Source organism: Syngnathoides biaculeatus, chromosome 11 (genome assembly GCF_019802595.1).
Source record: "Syngnathoides biaculeatus isolate LvHL_M chromosome 11, ASM1980259v1, whole genome shotgun sequence".
Lineage (NCBI taxonomy): Eukaryota > Metazoa > Chordata > Actinopteri > Syngnathiformes > Syngnathidae > Syngnathoides > Syngnathoides biaculeatus.
Genome location: NC_084650.1, coordinates 3,911,089 through 3,934,771, shown reverse-complemented (window position 1 = coordinate 3,934,771; position 23,683 = coordinate 3,911,089). Strand labels below are relative to the sequence as shown.

The window sequence follows — 23,683 nt, the reverse complement described above, 5'->3', positions numbered from 1 at the left end:
TCAACTTAACATGCCACCATGTTTACATTTTTAAATCACTATAAAACTTAGCATAGAGTAGATATACAGTTTAAAAAAAAAATATATACACACACACACACACACACACACACACACACACACACACACACACACACACCCACACACACAGGGTGTCCCAAATAATGTATACACACTTTAAATATTTGTAAATTCTTTTATATGTTAAAAATTATTTAAATTATAATGAACATCAAGTTGACAATTATTTAAAGTGTATATATATAAGCAGCACGGTGGCACAGTTGTGGCCTCACAGTTCTGAGGTCCAGTGTTAGATCCCGTCTGTGTGGACTTTGCATGTTCTCCCTCGTGCCTGTGTGGGCTCTCTCGGGGCACTCTGGTTTCCCCCCCACATCCCAAAAACATGCAACATTAATTGGAGACTCTAAATTGCCCCTAAGTGTGATTGTGAGTGTGGCTGTTTGTCTTGATGCGCCCTGCGAGTGGTAGTACTGAATGCTAAATGCTAGCAATTGATGTTTTCTTTCTCAAATTCTGTGCTGGGTTTACACTATACACAATACCAACATACTGTATGTTGTTTAAGGATAGAATTGCAGCCCTCATAAATGAGAATGAAATGTTCATAGTAAAATAAATATATAAATACAATTTTGGGTTTGCGGGGGGGAACTACACGATTACTGAACCAAACCTTTATTGGATAATTCTAAAAAGATTTGACAGTGACAGCCTTAGATTTAACCTCCTTTTGGAATGCTGCTATTTTGAAGGCGCTGGAATTCTGCCCGACAAACAAAATCTGAGTAAATACAGTCACTTTGTAGTATAGTGCAGTACATTCTTTTGTCCAGAAGGAATATGTAGCGAATTTGATGTCCAGTTCTGTCGCTGACGTCACAACAAGACATGGCGGCATATCCATTTTGATGATCGATGATTGCCAGGACTATTGGTTGTTGGCTGTCCAAAATAGATTATTATTGGAAATGACTGCCAGTTTAATTTTCTTGACCCAAAAAAAAAAAAAAAAAAAACAAAGAAAAGAAATACATGAGAACTAATTAGGCCACCTCGACGTTGCAGGTCCCATTAGAGATGAATATTTATTTGGCTCCGCATTCTATTGCCGCAGGAAGTGCTGTCGTTGCAGTCTGTATCGGACAGAAAACCACTGCCTGTGGTTACCATGGTGATGCTGTGCTCGATGGCTGTCATTCGCTGCTTCATTCGGAGCTGAGCAGAGTTGAACTCACTCAGCAGACGTGCCAGACTTGTCTGAAATCACATCATATATCGATGATGGACCCCAAAAATTCTATAGAATAACAATGGTACTTTGACTTAAGAGTTTAGATCTTTCTATGACCGTGTTCCCAACTCAAATCATTCCCTATTTAAACAAATGTTAATGCCATCAATCCAATCAAGCCCGTGCAAAACCCCAACAAATTTTTGAAACATGTTTAGAAAACAGCACCCTCTAAAATGCTGTACTGTATAAAAACGTGAATAAAAATGAAATACAGTGCCATAAAAAAGTATTGGGGCCCTTTCTCACATTTCTTATATTTTTCCGTAGTTTACCCACTTTAATGTAAGATCATCAAACTAATGTAAATATCAGACAAATATAACACACGTGAATTTAAAATGCTGTTTTGAAATGGTGATTTCATTTATTAAGAAATACAGCTATTGAGGCTTAACTGGCCCTGTGTGAGAAAGTAATTATCACCCTTTTTAGTTTGGGAATTCTTTTTGGCTGGACACAGTTTTTGGTTCATTTTCACTGACAACACCTATGGCTGATTACCTCCTGACCTTTTCAATCAAGAATTCACTGAAACAGAATGTTTGACAACAAAATTATTCAGACAAAAGATCCAAATTTGCTGCAACAAAATGACACAAAATTACAGTCGAGCAAGAAAGTAATTGACATTTTGAGTCTGGAAGGGGTTACAAAACCCTTTTATAAAGCTTTAGGATTGCGGCAAACCACAGAGAGACAATATCCTTGCGTGGAAAAAAACTTGAAATAGTGGTTAAGAAAGAATGAGAAGAAAAATGACTCATCCAGGAGGCCACAAAACAAATCAGAACACCTCACTCGGGGGGTGTCCAGTAGGCATCTGAATCAGATGCACCAGCCACCTCATCTGGATCCTCTCAATGCAGAGTACCAGTGGGTCAACAGTAATTCCCTCCCGGATGACCGAGCTTCCTACACTATCTCTAAGGGAGAGTCCTGATACCCTCTGGAGGAAACTTACAGTGTAGAAAATAAGTATTTGAACACCCTGCTATATTGCAAGTTCTCCCACTTAGAAGTCATGGAGGGGTCTCAAATTTTCATCGTAGGTGCATGTCCACGGTGAGAGAGATAATCTAAAAAGAAAAATTCAGAAATCACAATGTATGATTTTTAAAATGATTTTATTTGTGTGATACAGCTGCAAATAAGTATTTGAACACCTGAGAAAACCAATGTTAATATTCGGTACAGTAGCCTTTGTTTGAAATTACAGAGGTCAAACGTTTCCTGTAGTTGTTCACCAAGTTTGCAGACACTGCAGGAGGGATTTTGGCCTACTCCTCCACACAGATCTTCTCTAGATCACACATGTTTCTTGGCTGTCACTGAGAAACACGGAGTTTCATCTCCCTCCAAAGATTTTTTATTGGTTTTAGGTCTGGAGACTGGTTCGGCCACACTAGAACCTTGGTATGCTTCTTACGGAGCCACTCCTTAGTTTTCCTGGCTGAGTGCTTCGGGTCATTGTCATGTTTAAAGACCCAGCCACGACCCATCTTCAGTGCTCTGACTGAGGGAAAGAGGTTGTTCCCCAAAATCTCACTACACATGGCCGTGGTCATCCTCTCCTTAATACAGTGCAGTTGTCCTGTCCCATGTGCAGAAAAACACCCCCAAAGCATAATGCTACCACTCCCATATTTCACAGAAGGGATGGTGTTCTTGGGATGGAACTCATTATTTGTCTTCCTCCAAACACGGTGAGTGGAATTATGGCCAAAAAGTTCCATTTCGGTCTCATTTGACCACAAAACGTTCTCCCATGACTCCTCTGTATCATTCAAATGGTCATTGGCAAACTTAAGACGGGCTTTGACGTATGCTGGTTTAAGCAGGAGAACCTTCCGTGCCATGCATGATTTCAAACAATGTTTTAGTGCAGGGGTGCTCAATGCGTCAACTGGTCGATTGTGAGGCAGTTTTGGAGATCAAGTCAACAGAACCACATGATCATAAAAAAGCAGAGATGCAATACTGAGGCCACCAAACCGGACCTTTCTACGCCTCAGCTGCACCGAAAGATTCTGTTCATCAAGGTTCTGAACAGAATCGGACGACAAAGGACAGTATTGTTGGAGATCAACTCTCACCGGAAATGAGCCCGTATCAGGGGGTTCGGTACTCCAATTTCCTGAAAGAGCCCCCCTAGGACTCCGTGAGAGATACGATTCTTCTCCATGTCCATAAAACAAATGTAGACTTGTTCGGTGAAATCCCATGCACACTCGGGGACCCTGCTGTGGGTGTAGAGCTGGTCCACTGTTCCATGGCCAGGACAAAAACCACATCGCTCCTCCTGAATCTGAGATTGGACTTCCTGATGGACCCTCCTCTCTTAAGCACCCCTGAATGGACATTACTAGGGAGGCTGAGGAGTGTGAGCCCATGTAGTTGCAACACACGCTAGGGTCTCCCTTCTGAAAAAGGGGAACCATGACCCCAGTTTGCTAATCCAGAGGCATTGTCCCTGATGTCCATCAACCCCAGTGAATGGAGAGCCCACCTCATAGAACCCAGACTTTACTTCCGCATGTGAAGGTGTGCTGGTGGAATTGAGCAGATCTTCTCAGTATTCTTATCCTTATCTTATCGTTTGGGGCTGTTGGGCCCTATGAATGGAGGCTCACCTTTGAGCCCCACCTCCATGCCTGGCTCCAGAGGGGTACCCTGGTGACCCGTGTCCGGGGAAAGGCAACCTCAATCCGATTTTTGTATTCGTCATACAGGTTTATGATGCTGTGCTTGTCAACTTCCTGGCTTCCAGCCTGGGCTGGGTGTGGCCAGCCAATCAGTGGACACACACCCGCGCCTCATGAACATTAATGACACTCAGTACATATAGGACCCGGGGGATGACTAGTCCTCCGCCAGATCATTGGCTTTGATGCCTTGTTCCCGCACTCCCGTTTGCCTGACGTCTACCTTCCGTGTACCGACCCACGCCTGTCCCCTGACCACCCTCGTAAGCCTGTTGTTACTATTACCTCTCCTTGTTTGGACTGTCTGCCTGATCCCCGACCTTGGACCAGATAAAGGTTTCCTCTGTACTGCCTTCTTGTCTCTGGAGTCGTGCATTTGGGTCCGCCCTTGAGCCCCCTCGTGACAGAATGATCTGGCCATAACATGGACCCAGCCGACTCAGAGGCTATCCGCCGCTCACTGCAAGTCCAGGGCAGACGCCTGGTTGAGCAGGAGGCTGCTCTCCAGGTAACCAATCAGAGGCTCCATGAGATCTGCGCCTGGCTGGAGCCGTGGCTAGCCTCCCAGGCTAGTGCGGCTGCCACGCCGGCGGTGGCCACTCCGCCTTACCATCAGTTCTGCCCGCACCGCCCGCCATGTAGCTCCTGCGTGCCTGTATAACCCCACTCTCCCGACTGGAACGATTCTCAGACGACTGAGGGAACGTCAAGCCTTTCCTCGCCCAGTGCGATCTCCATTTTGAACTGCAGGCGTCTGCCTTTCCCACGGACCACTCCAGGATCACCTTCGTCAGTTCCCAAATGACGGGAAGGGCAGAGGCATGGGCCACGGCAGAATGGAGTCATAACTCAGAGACTTGTCGTTCCTGGACGTCATTCATCTGCACACTCACCGAAGTGTTTCAGTTTGCGGCGCCAGAACGCAAGGCAGCGGCTTCACTCATGATGCTTCGCCAGGGCCGCCGTCGTGTCTCGGAATACGCGATCGAGTTCCGGATCCACGCCGCCGAGAGTCGATGGAACGAGGACGCCATGCATGACACCTTTTTCCAGGGACTCTCTCCGCAAATCCGTGGTCTCCTCATCGCTGTGGATCTCCCTCCTTCGCAAGACGCGCTCATCGCGTTGGCCCTCAAGGTTGACCAGCGACTGGTAATGCAGGGGCAAATAGACGCAATGACCGAGGGGGAGACAGAGGTGTCCAGTCCGACCGCTGCCCTCCACGGCTGAACCCATGCAGGTGGAGGGTCTCGACGGGCCAGCGGAGGAGCGTCTGCACCACTGACGGGAGGGGCGCTGCCTCTACTGCGGGCGTCTGGGACACTTGATCGCCCGCTGCCCGGTTCGACCAAAGCACCCAAACCTCAGGATCTCCACTCCGGTGAGTGTGCGGTATACCGCGGCGTAGTCAGTGAGGTCTCTTTTTCACCTCACCTTGGGAACGGAATCCTGTTCATGTACTGTGACTGCGTTCATTGACTCCGGGTCAGATGCAAACCTGATAAATCCCCACGTGGTCGAGGTGTTGGGGGCACCAACCTTCCCTACGCAACGGCTTCGTAACGTCTCTGCCGCGAATGGCAAGTTTCTTTCTTGGGTCACACACCGCACTCAGACGTTAGGTATGGGCTTTCCGGACGCTCACTCGGAGCGTATTCGCTTTCATGTCTTCGACGCACGTAGCAGCCACATCACCTTGGGCAGCCCGTGGCTCAAGGAGCATAACCCGCACATAGATTGGGCCATGGGTCAGATAAAGACATGGGGAGAGGACTGTCGCAGACGTTGTTTCGCTGCCCAGGAAGACGGGAAGATTCAAGTCGCGCTGGTACAGCTAGCACCATCCAGCACTGCCTCGGAGCTAACCGCGGTGCCCTCCTGCTATCACGACTTGAATGAGGTGTTTTAAGAGACGAGAGCGAAATCCCTGCCACCACATCGGCCATATGAGTGTGCCATTGAGCTCCTCCCAGGCACCTCACCACCTAGAGGGAAATTGTTTTCCTTAACAGGACCGGAGCACCAGGCCATGAGGAGATACGTGAAAGAGTCGCTGGCCGCCGGCCTCATCCGTCCGTTGTCCTCACCAGCCGGCGGTGCAGGGTTCTTCTTCATCAAGAAGAAGGATACTACGCTACGACCCTGCATTGACTACCGAGGACTTAATGAGGTCACAGTCAAGAACAGGTATACTCTGCCTCTGATCGCCACGGCATTCGATCTTCTTCAGGGAGCCCGGATCTTCACCAAGTTGGACCTGCGCAGTTCCTACCACCTGGTGCGGATCCGGGAGGGGGACAGATGGAAGACGGCTTTCAACACTTCCAAAGGACACTATGAACATCTAGTGATGCCGTTCAGACTTACAAATGCCCCAGCCGTCTTTCAGAACTTTATTTACGATGTACTTCGGGAGTTTCTGAACAAGAATGTTTTTGTGCATTTGGGTGACATTCTGATTTTCTCGTTGGACCTGACCTCCCACATCCGACAGGTCAGAGCGGTGCTCCAGCGTCTGTTACAGCATCAACTATTTGTTAAGATGGAGAAATGTGAATTCCACCGAGCATCCGTGTCCTTCCTGGGCTTCATCCTGGCGGAGGGGGAGAGCCGTATGGATCCTGGGAAGGTTGACGCAGTGCTACTGTGGCCCACTCCCGCCAGTAGGAAGTACGTGCAGAGGTTCATCGGCTTCGCAAACTTTTAACGAAAATTTAGTTCCGTTGCGGCTCCTCTGCACGCTCTTACGTCCCCGCACAATACCTTTGAGTGGACCTGGACCTGCCAGGAGGCTTTTGACAGACTCAAGGCCACTTTCATTGCTGCGCCTGTCCTCATTGTGCCAGATCCGGAGCACCAATTCGTGGTTGAGGGCGACGCATTGGACTCAGGGATCAGAGCCATCCTGTCACAAAGGAGTCCCAAGGATGGAAGGATCCATCCGTGCGCATTCTTATCAAAGAAGCTGTCCCAGCTGAACTTAACTACGACATTGGGGACCGCAAGCTGTTGGCAGTCAAGACGGCGATGGAAGAGTGGCGGCACTGGCTGGAGGGTTCGCAAGTCCCGTTCATGGTCCTCACCGACCACAAGAACCTCGACGACCTGAGGACCTCAAAGCGGCTGAACGCTCGTCAAGCCAGGTGGGCCTTATTCTTCACCCGCTTCCGTTTTACCTTGTCTTTCTGCCCAGGCTCTAAGAATGGCAAGCCGGACGCCCTCTCATGGATCTACGAGGGGGAGCACGCGGAACCAGCCTCTATTCTACCAGGGGTGTTCTTCGTGTCCGGCTTCACCAGGGCGGTCGAGACACGGGTGAAGGAGGCCCTGAGGGAAACTCCACCTCCCGCTGGTTGTCCATCAGATCGCCTCTTCGTCGCACCATCGCTCCGGGGAGACGTCATCAACTGGGCCCACACAAACAGGACGGTCTGCCACACGCACATGGCAAAGACTCGTTCGGTTATCGAACAACGATTCTGGTGGCTCAACCTGAGCAAGGATGTGGGAGAACTCGTCAACGCCTGCCCAGTGTGTGCGGCCAGTAAGACGTCTCGCCTGTTGGGGAGTTACGGCCTCTGTCAGTTCCTTCCCGCCCGTGGTCGCACATCGCCCTGGACTTTATCACCAATTTACCGCCCTCCCAGGGGAAGACAGTGGTGCTGTCTATAGTGGACCGGTTCTCGAAGATGGTCCACTTCGTGCCGGTCCCGAAGATCCCTTCGGTCAAGCAGACAGCCCAGCTGTTAGTAAGTTAGTTTCCCCGGGATTCGTTGCCCGCTTCTGGAAGGAATTCTGCACACTAATCGGCGCCTCGGCAAGTCTGACATCGGGCCATCACCTGGAGTCCAATGGCCGGAAAGAGAGGTTCAATCAGGACCTGGAGACCGGACTTCGCTGCTTGGCGCCCAGGGATCAGAACATGTGCAGCCAGCACCTTAAATGGGTTATGCCTTAATTCTTTGCCTTCCGCTTCGACAGGTATGGCTCCATTCCACGTCGTGCACGGCTATCCTCCCTCTCTGTTCTCTTCATTGGCCACGGACTCCACGGTGCCATCAGCCCTGGCGGTGGTACGACGATGCAAACAAACCTGGGAGACAGCTTGGACGCATGGGCAGCGTCTACAAGTCCGCAGCGGAGAGTTGCACCAGAGCTCAAGGTGGGACAGCGAGTGTGGCTCTCCACCAAGGATCTGCCACGGCGGATGGAATCTCGCAAAGGTTCGTTGGCCCTTTCCTGATCAGTAAGATTATTAACCCGGTTACCGTATCACTCAAATTACCCAGGTCAATGAGGGTTCACCTGACGTTCCACATCAGCAGACTGCGCCCGACTCGTCCTTCTCCACTGGTTCCTCCAGCCAAGCCCCCCCCCCCCCCCCCGCATGGTGGACGGCGGCCCGATGTATACTGTGCGCCGGCTGCTGTCCTCCCACCCCAGAGGAAGCGGGGTCTAGTACCTAGTGGACTGGGAAGGATATGGACCGGAGGAGCGCTCATGGATCCCCTCCTGTTTCATCGTGGACCCCTCCCTCATCAGGGACTTTCACGCGGCCCATCCTGATGCTCCTGGGTCGTCCGGAGCCGGCCGTTGAGGGGGGGTACTGTCATGTTCCTGGCTTCCAGCCCGGGCTGGGCGTGGCCAGCCGATCAGTGGATGCACACCTTCGCCTCATGAACATAAATGACACTCAGTACATATAGGACCCAGGGGACGACTACTCCTTCACCAGATCGTTGCCTGTGATGCCTCGTTCCCACACTCCTGTTTACCCTCCATGTACCGACCCACACCTGTCCCCTGACCACCCTCGTAAGCCTGTTGTTACTATTATCTCTGCTTGTTTGGACTGTCTGCCTGATCCCTGACCTTGGACCGGATAAAGGTTACCTCTGTACTGCCTACTTGTCTCTGGAGTCATGCATTTGGGTCCGCCCTCGAGCCCCGTTCGTGACGGAATCATCTGGCCATAAAATGGACCCAGCTGACTCAGAGGCTATCCCCCGCTCACTGCAAGTCCAGGGCAGACGCCTGGTTGAGCAGGAGGTGCTTTGTCTGGGCCCTCACCTAGAACCTTTTTGCTGAAGGCGACCAATACCAGGGACACGAAGCACCAGACAATTTAACTCCTGGTATCACTGGGACGCACAAACCCTTCCACCACGAATAGGTGATGGATCCTGGAGCGGGCAATAAGAACAAAGACTGAAAATGTTGGTTATGTATTTGATGCTAAACCAAACTATTAAAGCAACAGTGATAGCTTCATTTGTTGTGGAAAAAATTCAGAAAAAATACATAAAAAGATGATGTTGTAAATATAAATTTGTAGTCTATGTTTCTCTCTTAGTTCTGAGGCCAATTCAAACTATGTCAAAAATCATCTCATTTTCAACACCGTTCATCCTGGTCTGGGTCACACGATGCTTCAGCCTATCTCAGCTAATTTCTGGGGAAAGGTGGACTGCATCCTGAGCTGGTTGCCAGTCAGTCACAGGGTAAACACTGTGACTGAATGGAAACTGAACCCATGCTGCCTACACCAAAGTCAGGTGAGTGTACCACTACAATCCATCCATCCATCCATCCAATCCGCTTATCCTCACAAAGGTCATGGTAATGCTAGAGCCTATCCCAGCTAACTTCGGGCAGGAAGCAGGGTACACCCTGAAGCGCTTGCCAGCCAATTGCAGGGCACATCGAAACAATCATTTGCACTCACAATCACACCTATGGACAATGTAGAGCAGGGCTGACCACTCAATCACCGAGGCAGTTTTGGTCGATTGTGTGACGACGTGCTAAAAAAAAAAAAAAAAAAAAAAAAAAAAAAAAACATTCGGCAGCCCATCGTCCATCTTGTCGCTTGATTCAGGTGTGACCAATATGTTGATCACGCTCACACAAGATGCATTCTAGTAAGCTGGCTTCCCATTTACTGTGTGTCTCTTGCTTTCTCCATGGCAGTTGCAGCGAAGCCCTGCATGATTTTTTTTGGCAAGAATGATAATACTGTAGTAAAATGAAAATTTTCCATTTTAAAAATTGTGTGACATGATTAGTTTATAAATTAGAGCCAATGTTCCAAATTATTGGTATTCAACATTTTTTCTCAGCTTATGTAAATAGTTGATGGAGGGGGCCACCAGATAAAATCTCGCCTAGGTCTCTAAATAGCCTAGGGCAGACCCTGACAAAGACATTTTGTTCACAAGACAAAGCAGCAAATAATAATAATAATAAAAAAAAAATCAAACCTAAGATAACTCTTAAATCAAATAACTCTGAAATTGGGACCCTCTGAAGTCAAGGTACCAGAAAAAAGTTAATTTGGCTGGATGGACGGTAACTGACCTGCAGTCGATCCACACCAGTTTCCAACCGCTCCACTTTCTCCTCCAGCTGCTCCCTGGCAGACACACTGACTTCTTCCAGGAGGCCCTCCTTCTGCAGGATATCCCGACCCCTCTGTTCCAGTTGGGTCCTGGCATGAGGGAACTCGTGCAAGGCATCCATCAGGTCTTGTTTGGAAAGGCAAAAGAGATCAGAGTATCCCAGACTGCGGATATTAGCTGTACGTCGGTTCCCCATCTTGCTGCCGCTGATATTCAGGATGCTGATTTCTCCAAAGCAGCTGCCCGCTGTGAGGACAGCTAACTGGGTGGCTCCATCCTCCCCCACCACAGCAAGGCGCCCATCTTTAATTATATACATCTCCTTACCCACATCTCCCTTGAAAAAAGGAGATGAACAATGAAATGTTATTAAAAATCCTCATCTGTAGTGTAAACTGTAGTGTAATATCCATCATGTGTTCTTGTACCAGCTAGTCTATGGTTTGTCAGTCAAACAAACACTTTCGTGGCTCTGACTGGCATGTAGCCCACCAATTTTTCATTGGCCCCTGGGGCAGTCGGAATACGATTTGAGTCTCATGAATACTTTATAACGAGTGAAAAGCTATGTGGCTGGTTTATAATCATTGAATTAACCTATAAACTGCACCTACCTGACAATAAAGCCAGAGGTGTCGGGTTATTTAAAATTAAGGGCTTTTTTTTTGTGTGTGACTGGCCTAAATCCAGCACGTGGCATAAATCTGTATGAAGGCGGGTTGGATACAGACTTGGTAAAGTCATGGACCAGCACACTCTAGTGCATCTAAAAGAAGGAGCCCTGCGTGGCTGTGGGCGAGATCACAGCCAACGTCAAACCTGCCCACTTATTCCCTGTGGCACACAAGTGTTGAACACTCTAAAGACTATAGAAATGATTGTGAACTTCAGGAAGCATCCTTCTCCACAGTTGCCCCTAATGCTATACAACTGTCTTGTGTCAACCATTGAGACCTTCAAGTTCTTGGGAATTACAGTCTCCCATCCTCAAAAAGCCCAGCAAAAGATGTACTTATTATGGCTACTGAGGAAGCATGGCCTATCACAAGAGCTGCTGAGACAGTTCTACACAGCAGTCATCCAATCAGTACTGTGTACTTCCATCATAGTCTGGTGTGGGGCGGCCAGAAAAAAGGACAAAGTCAGACTGCAATGGACAATCAACACTCTACGCACCCTTGAATACTTGCACGCTACTTGAACTTGGACCAGGGCGGGCAGGATCATTTCGGACCCTCCACATCCCGGCCACCAGATTCTACCGATCAATGCAAAACAGCACTAGCAGGAATTCAAATTGTTTTTAACCTTTGGCAATTAAGTCATTAAATTATTGATCAGCAAACCTACTATTTTCTGCCTTGTGCCATTGTTGGAACACACGCTCATATCCTGCTGGTCCAATCACTATTAGTAATATATACTGTAGACCAGGGGTGCCCAGATTTATTTACCCCAAGATGTACTTTTTGCCATCATGCGATTGACCAAAACTGCCTTGTGATCGATGACGCATTGAGCACCCCTGCTGTAGACTATCATAGATTTGTCACTTTAAACTACTCTTTTTGCATAACTGTCATTGTGCAGGTCTATAATGGTAACCGCAAACAGGTAAGGGCTTAACATAATGTGGGGTGTTGATGCACTTTTAACCACTCTAAATGAAGAAGACTGCATCTTGCAGATCTGTGACTCTTATGAGGAATCGTTCCTGTGAACTGAATGTCTCTTGTTCTTGTTTGTTTGTTCTTTGTTCTGAATGTCTTACCAGGGCAGCACCGACTGGCGGAAACAAATTCCTTGTGTGTTGTTACATACTTGCCGTTTAAACCTGATTCTGTAGTAGTGCACTGACAGCATTTGACATTGTGGAATAAGAAATTGATTGCCTTGAGTCTGGGAGGTTGAATCTCTCAAAGTATATTCATACGTCACAACACGAAGACCTCCATGGGTGGATGAATGATGTAAAGTTGAGACATCTTATAGATTAATTTAAAACATACACGGATGCTGATGTTTTATTTTTATTTCTTTTAATTACTTTTGTATGGTGACCTTGAGTGGCTTGAAAGTCTCCTTTAAATACAATAAATAATCACGATAATTTGTCTGTGTGAACCCTGTTTTTCACATCCACTATTTATGAATGGAATACATCTGGCACATATTGTATCTGCGGTGCTCTGAATCCATCTGCTATGCCCTGAACAAATTCACCCAAATCCTGTTGCACCGGGTGCTTGATTTAGAAATGGTCTCAGCAGTCATAAGTTTAGACCCATTTTTGCTACCAAATTGTCATTTTGCTGAGCGCATCTCAAAGGGCACGAAGTCACTGTACCAAAACGCCCATTTTAGCGAAAAAAACAGTGTGCCAAAAAGGCAAACACATGTAGTAAGCCTTGTGGTTACACAAAAATATGCCAATTTTTGTGCCCTAGAGCTGATTCAGCACCTTAAAAATTAGAACCCTATGGCTAAGTTCACACTGAAATGCATAATGCCCAAGTCAGACTTTTCGTAAAAATCCGATCTTTTTAAGTAGTCGTTTACATTACAAAAAGAAATGCAACTTCCAATGTGGACGGAATTAATTGGTGACATCACACGTGCACAAAATAGGATGTCACGTTGGGTATGCGCACAAACGAGGCGCTAAGTGTTTCCAGGAATTAACATGGTCCTGCATGTACAGTATGTCTTAAGACACATTTGTGCCAATTTCAAAGATTTTACGCTTGAACTGACCAGTCCCCATATATTTATCAGTTCTAAAGCATCTAATGAAGTTATTTAATCAACATTTGGAGAAGCCAGATTCCAGTCTGAACATATCCAGCACCATGCACTTTTTTTAATTCACGTGGCTACAACTTGAAAGCAGAAACAATTTGAGTCATGTTACTTGACATTACAGTGTGAATTCATTCCAAGAGTACTTCAGACTGACCTTTCTACAGATGTAGTCCCCTGGACTGAAAACCTGTGGTTGAAGTTTGAGCACCAACTCTACCAAGAGGCCTGCCTCACAATCCTGGAAAATACGCACCTACAAAGGCACATATACAAGCACAAATATTTCCATGTCATAAGAAGAGGTGGACAGCAACAATCCACTCTACATTGCGATCTTTACCTTCTTCAGTGTGTCCAAATGAACATTGATTGCGATCTCTGCTCTCAGTTTACTGGGTAAGCTCTTGAGCACTTCCTGTTCATCAATAGTCTTCTTGTTGGTCCAGAGGTAGTCAAACCACCGAATGACACGCTGTTCCAGCACCTTGTTGACATGCCTGAAGTGCATGTAATGCTTCAGAGAATCTACACGTGCCTGAAAGCCTGCTCTTGTAGCATTCATATTTGAAATCATGGCTCCAACATTCCCCACAATGGAGGCAAAAATTAGAACGCCTACCTGAAACAGGAAAAAAGGCAGATTTTAATTAGCAAATTTTAATGGACTAGAAGCACAAAGTTTAATCAAAGATGGGACATAAATTGCTGTCATAATAATATGAAAATTTACTTAACAAATCATAACCTACCAGAAAATCAAATATGAGGAAAAGGTACTCCTCATCTCTCACGGGAGGTGGAGTCTCTCCAATAGTAGTCAGCGTCAAAGTGGACCAGTACAGGCAGTATATATAACTTCTGGTCAGGGAGGCAAACTCTGGATCAGAAGAATTAGGATAAACCCAGTTGTCTGAGCCCAGTCCGAGAACTTTGGAGAAACTGTAATAACCGCAGGCATTCCAGTGGATGATCACCAGGATGTACACGATGAGTTTACAGATCCGGAAAGTATTTGGGTAACCTGTTCTTGTTTCTGTACGTTCAAAGAACTCAAACAGCCGTGGCAGGCGCAGCAGACGATTAAATCGAAGAAGGGGAGTGTGACTGACTCCATAAGTCAAATATAACAGATCGGTTGGTAGGATGGAGCAGATGTCCAGTTTACACTGCAAGGTTCGTATATAAGTTTCCCTCAAACGCCGGCTATCTTTTACCATCAGTCCTTGCTCCAAGAAACCTTTGGAAATACAGAAAAATTGATTCCTATACTGTATATTAAAAAAGTCAAAAAACATTTTCAGAAAATTATGAGGGTAAGCGGCTTAGAAATGGATGGATGGATGGATGGATGGATGCCTGAAGATGCTGATAACGTGACAGTTGTTGATCCTTTGAGAGTCTTTGGGAAAACATTTATTCATAGGATTACATAGGAAAACAGCAGTAATAAACTGAATACCATTCCATAAACCAACAGTCATTGCACAGCTAAATTTTAAACAACATTTTAACATTGTTCATTATCCTACAAGAATAGAGTACTACATTGTTGTACTATATTCACTATTGTTAATAGTGAAAATGTAAAAGCACATTGTTGAAGGGCACATATGATGGAAAATTGGCTTTGTAATTACATTGGCCAAAAAGCAGGGGTGTCCAGACTTTTTTGCCCCAAGATCTACTTTTCAAGCCATCAATCAGCCAGACTCTCACGATCTACTAGGGGGGAAAACAAAAGGCGGACGGTAAATAGGAAACCAGCTTGCAAGGACACGCCTTTATGTGAAGTGACATGTTAGAAAAGGCTAGGATTGGTCAAGCCGAATGTCAACCAATCTACCTGCATCATTGAGGTATTCGGCACACCTGAATCAACCGACAAGATCGATCATAGGCTAATGTCTTTATAATTTATTTGGGCACGCGGTCGCGAGCAACCATAACTACCTCAGAGATTGACTGTTTGATTGCGATTGAAGCATTGGGCACACTTGGTCCATAGAGTCCCTGCGCACCCTCAAGTGTGAAGTTAAAAGCAAATCTCGTTTGTCACTGTATGTGCTGCATGCGCCACATGCATTGATCCGTAAGTGTCGAGTGTAATTTGGTGGCTTGGCGGTGAAGCTCCGCCTTCAGAGGTAAGAACACAATTGATATTTTTACTGTCTGCCTGCTTTGCACAAGCATGATTCACTTGCAGTCTATACCCAGAGGAGCGAACCTGTCCTGCTCTCATTGCAGCCAGGAGGATGCAATGCATTTGATGCATTTCACTGACATTCATCATGTTCATTTTCCTAGCCGCTTATCCCCACAAGGGTCACGGGAGAGGTGGAGCCTATCTATCCCAGCTGTTAATGGGCAGGAAGCAGGGTACACCCTGAACTGGTTGCCGCCCAATCGCAGGGCACATGGAGATCACAATCACACCTACTAGCATTTTAGAGTCTCCAAATTGTTAGTGCATGTTTTTGGGATGTGGGAGGAAAATCGGAATGCCCAGATAAAACCGACACAGGTGCGGGGAGAACATGCAAACTCCATACAGGCGGGCACAGGATTTGAACCTCGGTCCTCAGAACTGTGAGGCCAACACTCTAACGAGTTTTTCCATAGTGCCGCTCCATTTCGCTGACATGTTGGTGAAAAATAATTGCGTATGAGTGTGAATAGTTCCTCCATACATTATACTGACTGCAATCTTCTGGTTCCACTCTTATTGGTCAAGGAAATGAAAGCTACAGTGCCATGAAAAAGTATTTGCTCCCTTTTCAAACTATCTTTTTCTAGTTTTCACCTTTTCAAATGTTGCGTACCTGTATGAAGACGAACGGCTATATCCAAAATGTAGACCCCATCACAAATGTAGTCCATGACCAGCCACACCAAAACATTCCTCATCTGCAGCTCATCAAAACACGCCCTATAAAAAGAAATACATCCGCAAATTTTGTACAGGCAACTGAGAATACCATACCGAATCAAATACAGATGCATAATTGATGTAATTTATTCCTGTCATAAAGAACAATTTACAAAACTTGATACAAACAAACTAAAACCGTTTCCAACCTGACAACTAATAGGGTCCAGTTATAAAAAACAGCAGGACCAATCACCATCAGCCAGTGGTAATACACATCATCTGACGGCGACAATATGACATTGTTACAGTTCCTCCTGAAATACAGAACAACTCAATGAGTTTATTCTACCCTCAATACTGTTTTATTGCACTTGTTTTCACACCTTCTTTTTGTGCGTCTCATTTCACTATCAATATCAGAGCCATTGTGGCTGTGACTAAAACCACTGGGCGGGGCATGTATGTCCAAGTGGGCGGGGCCCCGGAAACGCTCCAAAAAGGAATCAGGCCGCTCTGCCTCCTCGGTCACACTCTTCTGGGCCCATTCCCTCAAAGTCATCACCATATTCACAATCCTAAAATCCCAAAACAAGAAGCAAAAACACACAATGACTTTAAGACACCCAAAATATTCACGTCAATGCTTTTGAACATCAATCGCCTGTACCTGGATAGAGCCCCTCGGCCACGGAAGGAATTTGATGAGTTGACATCTCTCCGGTCAATGGCGGCCATTCGCTGTAATTCTGAGGACGTCTCATCACACATCGACTGCCCTCTAGAAATTACAAATGTCGTATTAAAGCTGTGAGTAGTGTTGAGGCTGTGGCATTATTGTGTTACATTTCTGACAGAAAGAGGCTCCTATGAAAGTTTTACTTGGGACATACTACACACTTGTGTTATAATTAAAAACCAAGTGTCTTCTTGCTGTGGTTCTGTCTCGTGCAAATGCCAAGTCCGGTTTATGTTACGATCACGATCGGGGCTGGAGGTAGGACATGCAACAAGAACCAGAATCTGAATCAGCTTTATTCGCCAGGTGTGTAAAAACACACAAGGAATTTTTCTCCGACAGTCAGTGCTGCCCTGGTACAACATTTCTGAACAAAGAACAACAAAGCAACAAGAACAAAGAACAAGAGCCATTTATTTTTATAGGAACTATTCCTTATAAGAGTCGTGCAAGATGCAAAGATGTAAAATCATCTTCATTTAGAACAGGTAAGAGATAGGTGTGTCAACATCCCACATTATGTTAAGCTTGTACAGAATAGAACAGTGCAATGACAATTGTGCAAAGGGAGCAGGTTAAAGTGACGAATTGTGTGACAGTCTACAAAATATATGACAAACACTAATACAGATTGGACAAGCAGGATGTGAGTGAGTGTCCTGACAATGGCACAGGGCAGAAAATAGTAGGTTCGCTGATCAATAATTTAATACTTAATTGCCGGGGGGGGGGGGGGAATATTCGAATGCCTGCTGGTTTTGACTTGCATTGATCTGTAGCGCTTTCTCGACAGAAGGAGCTGGAAAACCTGGTGGCCAGGTTGTGGAGGATTCGAAAGGATCCTGCCTGCTCTGGACCTAGTTTGCGTTCCGTGCACGTCCTCAATAGAGGGTAGAGTGGTGCTGACAATCCATTCAGCAGTTTTGATTGTCTGTTGCAGTCTGAGTTTGTCTGTTTTTGTGGCGGGCCCAAACCAGACTCTGATGGAGGTACACAGTACTGATTGGATAACTGCTGTGTAGAACTGTTTCATCAGCTCTTGTGACAGGCCGTGCTTCCTCAGAAGCTGCAAGACGTAAATCCTTTGCTGGGCTTTTTTGAGGACGGAGTTGATGTTCGTCTCCCTCTTTAGGTCTTGCGAGACTGTAATTCCCAAGAACCTGCAGGTCTCAACGGTTGACACAAGATAGTTGGACAGCATCACGGGCAGCTGTGGTCAAGGATGGCTCCTGAACTCCACAATCATCTCTACAGTCTCTAGAGTGTTCAACGCCAGGTTGTGTTGACCACACCAAAGCTCCAGTCTCACCACATCCTGCCGTTATGCAGACTCGTCGCCGTCTTTGATGAGACTGATGACTGTGGTGTCATCTGCGAACTTCAGGAGTTTGACAGTCAGATGCCATGAGGTGCAGTCGTTTGTGTAGAGCAAGAAGAGTAGAGGGGAGAGGACACAACCTTGGGGTGCCCCGGTGCTGAGAGTGCATGTGGATGAGGTGGTATCCCCCAGCCTCATCTGCTGTGTCCTGCCTGTCAGGAAGTTGTAGATCCACTGGGAGATGGCAGAAAGACGCTAAGCTGGAGAAGTTTGGAGGAGAGGCGTTCAGGAATGATGGTGTTAAACGCAGAGCTTAAGTCCACAAAGAGGATCCTCCTATAGGTACCATCACTGTCAAGATCTTCAAGGATGAAGTGCAGACCCATGTTGACTGCATCATCCGCAGACCTGTTAGCTTGATAGGCAAACCGCAGTGGGTACTGGGGACCTGTGACACTCTTGAGGTGGTTCAGCACAAGGCGTTCAATGGACTTCATGACCACAAATATCACTGCAACAGGCCTGTAGTCATTAAGACCTGAGACTGCTGCTTTTTTGGGGACCGGTATAATGCTGGAACGTTTGAAGCAGGTTGGTACTACACACAGTTGTAGAGACCTGTTGAAGGTCTTTGTGAAGACAGGAGCAAGTTGGTCTGCGCAGATTTTGAGGTGAGCTAGACCAGTGATTCTCAAACCATTTACAAGTACTGTACTACCTAAAAGAAGCTGTCCATGTTCTACCATCATGACCAATATTAAAATACTGTAGTCTTGTGGATATGTGTATTGCACATACATGTATAATAAGTAAATAAGTAAATAGTAAATAAGAACAAATAATTGAATGCAAGTGAAATACAACTACACTGTACATAACGAAACTATTAGTAGTATTTTTAAAAAGGTTTTAAGCCACTGTAACATTATAGACACTTTTTGTCACGTATGGAGAGGAGTTGGACCCAAGAGCAATTGGAGGCAGATAGGTTATGATGAGCAATTTATTTAGGAAAAGTGATGGTGGTGGTCCAAGGTGGGTTGGCAGGCAGTGGTGAGGACAGCTGGCTGCCTTAGTGGCAGGAATGACCTGGATAGGAATAAGAAGTCTTTTTGTTTTTGTCGTTTGCCACTCACTTGAACTTTTTTCAGTCAGATTTGTGCTGACAACGATGAGTTCTTCAGGCATGCGTCTTTATCATTCACCCATCCTCGTAACTGCTTATTCTCACTCGACATCAATTTGAGCTTCTAATATTAGCAGTGACAGTTACACATACTCAAAATGCACAAGGGGATACAATAAGTAGCCATGTGGCTCCTGTGAAACTCGTACCTGAGTTGCTGACTGTCATATCCCCAACACTGAGTACTGTGTAGTTCATACAAATAAGTAGATGCTGGTCATGGGATTACAAGTTCATGTTTGGCTGATACCATTGTGGGTGCCAGTATCATGCTGACAGAATTCCTTCTGTTGCCCATGCTAGGAGTGGGACATGTCTGCACTAATCCTGTCTACAGCAAGTGTAATCAGTTGCATTTGCAGTATTTCTCAGCGGCTGTGTGAGACACCAAAACTGTTGTCGAAGGCCCCACCAACATGGTAACCTCGAATGTATTAAATATGAATTTCTGACTTTTTATAAAACAGTAAATTGAAAATCGTAAAAACATGGTGGGTGATTGGTTCACACATCTGCCTCAGAGTTGTAAGGACCTGGGTTCAAATCTGGCCTCACCTGTGTGGAGTTTGCATGTTCTCCCAATGGCTGCATGGGGTTTCTCCAGGTACTCCGGTTTCCTCAGATATCTCTGAACCATGCATAGGAGGTTAATTGAAAACTCCTAATTGTCCATAGGTGTGAATCTGAGTGTGCATGGTTGTTTGTTTCTATGTATTCTGCAATTGGCTTGTGACCAGTTCATGTTCTCACCTCGTGCCCAAAGATAGCTTCATTACACCCGGGACACTATGAATGAATGAATATTAAAGTGGCATATCTACCCATAAACATATCGCTCTCGCATCTATTCTAGCCCCCCCCCCCCCTTTTTGGGTCTATCCATCCATTAAAACATCCATCCATCCATTTTCTACATTTTCCATTTTCTGCGTCAGGTTGCGGGTGAAGTCGCTTCAGCAGGGATAGCCAGACTTCCATTTCCCCAGGCACTTCTTCCAGCTCTTCGGGAGGGATCCTGAGGTGTTCCCAAGCTAGCCGAGAGACATAAGCTGTGAACCGCTCCAGCGTCCTTTTTTTTTTGTAATGAGGAAAATAGCTCTGCATTGTACATAAATATGATAAAAACTAATAAAAGAGAATGTAGAGAAATAAACTAGTTTGGGATATTAAAATTACTTTACATTGGGAAAAGACCAGTGACAGAACAAGAACAACAACGACAGTATGTGTGAAAACATTCTGGGTGTGGGATTTGCCTCACTCGGGATCTTTGCTAGAATTCACATTTTGTATTTGTGTGTTTGATTGTTTGTAACATTCAATAAATGACAAAAAGTAGTGCATTGGCGACTGTTGCTGGCTAGCTGTCCCTTTTATTCACTTCACTCAAGTTGTGGTTTTATCGTAGGTGTGCTTATTACTAAAATTTTTGCTAAACAAAACAATTTGACCAAGTAACATCTCTTTGAAAAACTATTGGATCTCGTTTGGTACTCAAAAACGCAATTTTCTTGTGAAAGATGATGTGATATATAGAATAACCTGCCATTTTGATCAAGTGTAAACATGTTCTTTGATGTCAGTCCATGCTAGATTCCAAATGTTGAATCGCACCCAAACTAGGTGCAGACAGTCTGCTAGTGAGTTTCTCAGTGGCTTTCAGTTGCATTGCACAGTGAAGAGCTGGCTTTTGTGATCCTCTATTAGGAAGGTTAATCCACACATCCATTTGCTTAGCAGTTTATCCTCACAAGAGTTGTAGGGAGTTGTGGAGCCTATCCCAGCTGTCAACGGACAATAGGGAGGGTACAGCTTGAACTAGTTGCTAGCCAATCGCAGGGCACATGGAGACAGACAACAGTTGCACTCACAATCACACCTTGGGCAATTTCGAGTCTGCAATTAATGCATGTTTTTGGAATGTGGGAGGAAACTGGAGTGCACAGAGAAAACCCACGCAGGCATGGGGAGAACAGGCAAACGCCACACAGGTAGGGCCGGGATTGACCTCAGAACTGTGAGGCCAAAGCTTTACACCTGCTCCTTCATGCCGCCTGGAAGATAAATTTTTCTAAAATTTAAAGGCGGTGCTATTGACTCCCATTTCGGGGTTTTTTTGCAAACACAAACAGATGAACAATTACGTGTGAGCATGTATTTCTTGGGTCAGTATGAGTTCTCTTTTATCTGTCTGTGTCTTTGTGGACATGGGTGATTTTAAAACACTTTGTATTGCATTGTATGCACAAAAATTGCTATACAAATAAAGTACAGAACTGTGAGGCAGATGTGTGAACCAGTCATCAAACAAATGGAGCAATTTCAATGGGGATTTTTTTGTTTGCAAAGGCTTAGACCTAATAAGCATGGAAGAGGCAACAAAAAGTGATTTGCATTAGCATTAATTGTAGGATTAAAGAGTAATATCTCATCATGACATCAAAAACAATTTCCATGATTTGATAAATTGAATACTTTCAATATGTTGATGTAGTGTGTCTGTGTTTTCTTTTTTTGTTTTTACACTTGTCCAACAATCTATAAACACCACATTATAAACCACCAATCACCTTAAAAGATGACATGGAGACATCCTCCTGTTTTGCAACTTTGAATTATATATTATTTTTCATCATGTAAAGATGTTCCTCAATAAAACATATGGTAAGCCAAAATTAATCAGGAGTGTAGAGTATGTTTACCTGCTAAGTGGGCTGTCAGCATGGTCGCTCTCCTCCTCTGCCCACGTTTTTACTGATAACCTATGTGAATCGTGCACCGGATGTGGCATACTGCATACAAATGCGTACAGTTACACTTGGGAGGATTTATTAACATTTGTTTGTCTTCACATTTATAAGTGTAAAACATAATGTCATAATGTACATAAATGCTCACAATAAACCGTAATAGAGATATTGTTGAGGCTTTAGAGCAAGATGTATAGTCTATCAAGAGATTCAAGTAAATCAGTCAACACCAAACATGCAATGGCGCAACCGTGATAAAACGAAGGTCATTTGGTAGTATCACCTCGGAGACCAATTGGCATAGCAACAAGATCCGGAGTTGTTTCACATCAAGAAAGGCAGCTAGAAGAAGAAGTCTGTAGGTTCAACACACCTGGTAAATTTTCTTGGATTCCAATCGAGAAATTGCAAAATCTTCATCCATCAGCGATTTGTATGTGGACTCAGCCAATGCTGACCGTGACGACTATTACTGAAAAATGGTCAACAGCTCTAACATCTCCTGGATGATCACATGACACTCCAGCTTTGACAAAAGAATAGTTTAAAATGCAAATAGTGTCGATGCGCATGTGCTCGTTTTTACTCATCTGAATTCAAGAGCCTTGTTTGAAGTGGCCCCTGAACCGCAACAGTGTCTCTGTTTCCTGATTACCAAAAGACGTGTGACAACGCACACATGGAGCGAGCCTTCTGTTTTCGACTCCATGGCCTCAAAGGGCTTTTATCTGAAAATGTGATCCGTTTCTTCTGCATCTGCCTGGAAAGAAAGGAAGAATGGGCTCCTGATGTTGATTACAGTATTTATGACATGGAAGCATTTGCAGGTGACAAATCTCATTGAGGTGGAACAGTACTCCAGAGATATTATGTGTCCCCTCTGGAAATCGGCCTCTCTGTTCTCTTTATATTATTTATCATGACCAGGATGTAAATTTACCTACAATGGGATGTAAAATTCTGTCCCTATTGTACATAACTGAAAAACTGAAAAACAAACTTTGTTGGTCAATTGTTTAATTCAACAACAATGGAGGGTTTTCCAGCACAAACTGCGCTTTTCAGGTCATGCCACGGCATTTAAATCGGATTCAGGTCCCGACTGCTCCCCTGGCCCAATTTTTTTTTTTTTTGCCTTTAACTTTGACTTGCCTGCCCTGCTGCAGAACGAGTCTGATTTTAAGGTTTTGTGAGTAGTGGCCCTACCAGAATTTGTATTAGCCATGTATATTGATGTAAAATGTTAAGTTTTCAATATTATTATGTATTTAGTATTTTTATACTCCATTATTTAAGACCCTTTAGGAAATTATTAGCCCACTTGCAGTCATGATGAGGACTGTACTGACATCACTAATATCAAGACATTGTGATTGCACATCCATCCATTTTCTGAGCTGCTTATCCTCACAAGGGTTGCGGGACTGCTGAAGCCTATCCAAGCTACATAATTCTAAAAATATTTACTTAGCACTGATAGATTTTGTGGGGACATTGTATAGTTTGTGGTGCTTCGATCAGGGTTTTATGCTACCAGTGCTCTCGGAATCAACACTTCTGTATAATACGTGAGGTTATCAGCCAATCACTGCCAACATGGTCGT

At 45.3% G+C, this 23,683-nt stretch overlaps 1 protein-coding gene across 1 annotated transcript; it reads right to left on the bottom strand.

Annotated features, from left to right (window-relative positions):
• Window positions 1–1,095: 1,095 nt before the first annotated feature.
• On the bottom strand, window positions 1,096–22,120 carry LOC133508696 (cyclic nucleotide-gated cation channel-like). Its single transcript, XM_061835007.1, has 10 exons — window positions 22,032–22,120; window positions 16,757–16,867; window positions 16,473–16,664; window positions 16,296–16,403; window positions 16,040–16,146; window positions 13,970–14,457; window positions 13,561–13,839; window positions 13,375–13,473; window positions 10,378–10,755; window positions 1,096–1,281 (listed from the first exon to the last, which is right to left on the bottom strand). Exons 1-10 carry the CDS (start codon window positions 22,118–22,120, stop codon window positions 1,096–1,098), a joined length of 2,037 nt encoding a protein of 678 aa, XP_061690991.1.
• Between the last annotated feature and the right edge of the window lie 1,563 nt (window positions 22,121–23,683).

Coding starts and splice junctions, on each gene's coding strand:
- LOC133508696 (XM_061835007.1), bottom strand. CDS start 22,120: ATGCCACATCCGGTGCACGATTCACATAGGTTATCAGTAAAAACGTGG. Junction 16,665..16,756: donor GGCCGAGGGGCTCTATCCAG/GTACAGGCGATT, acceptor TTGGGATTTTAG/GATTGTGAATATGGTGATGA. Junction 1,282..10,377: donor CTGGTGTGGATCGACTGCAG/GTCAGTTACCGT, acceptor ATGTGATTTCAG/ACAAGTCTGGCACGTCTGCT.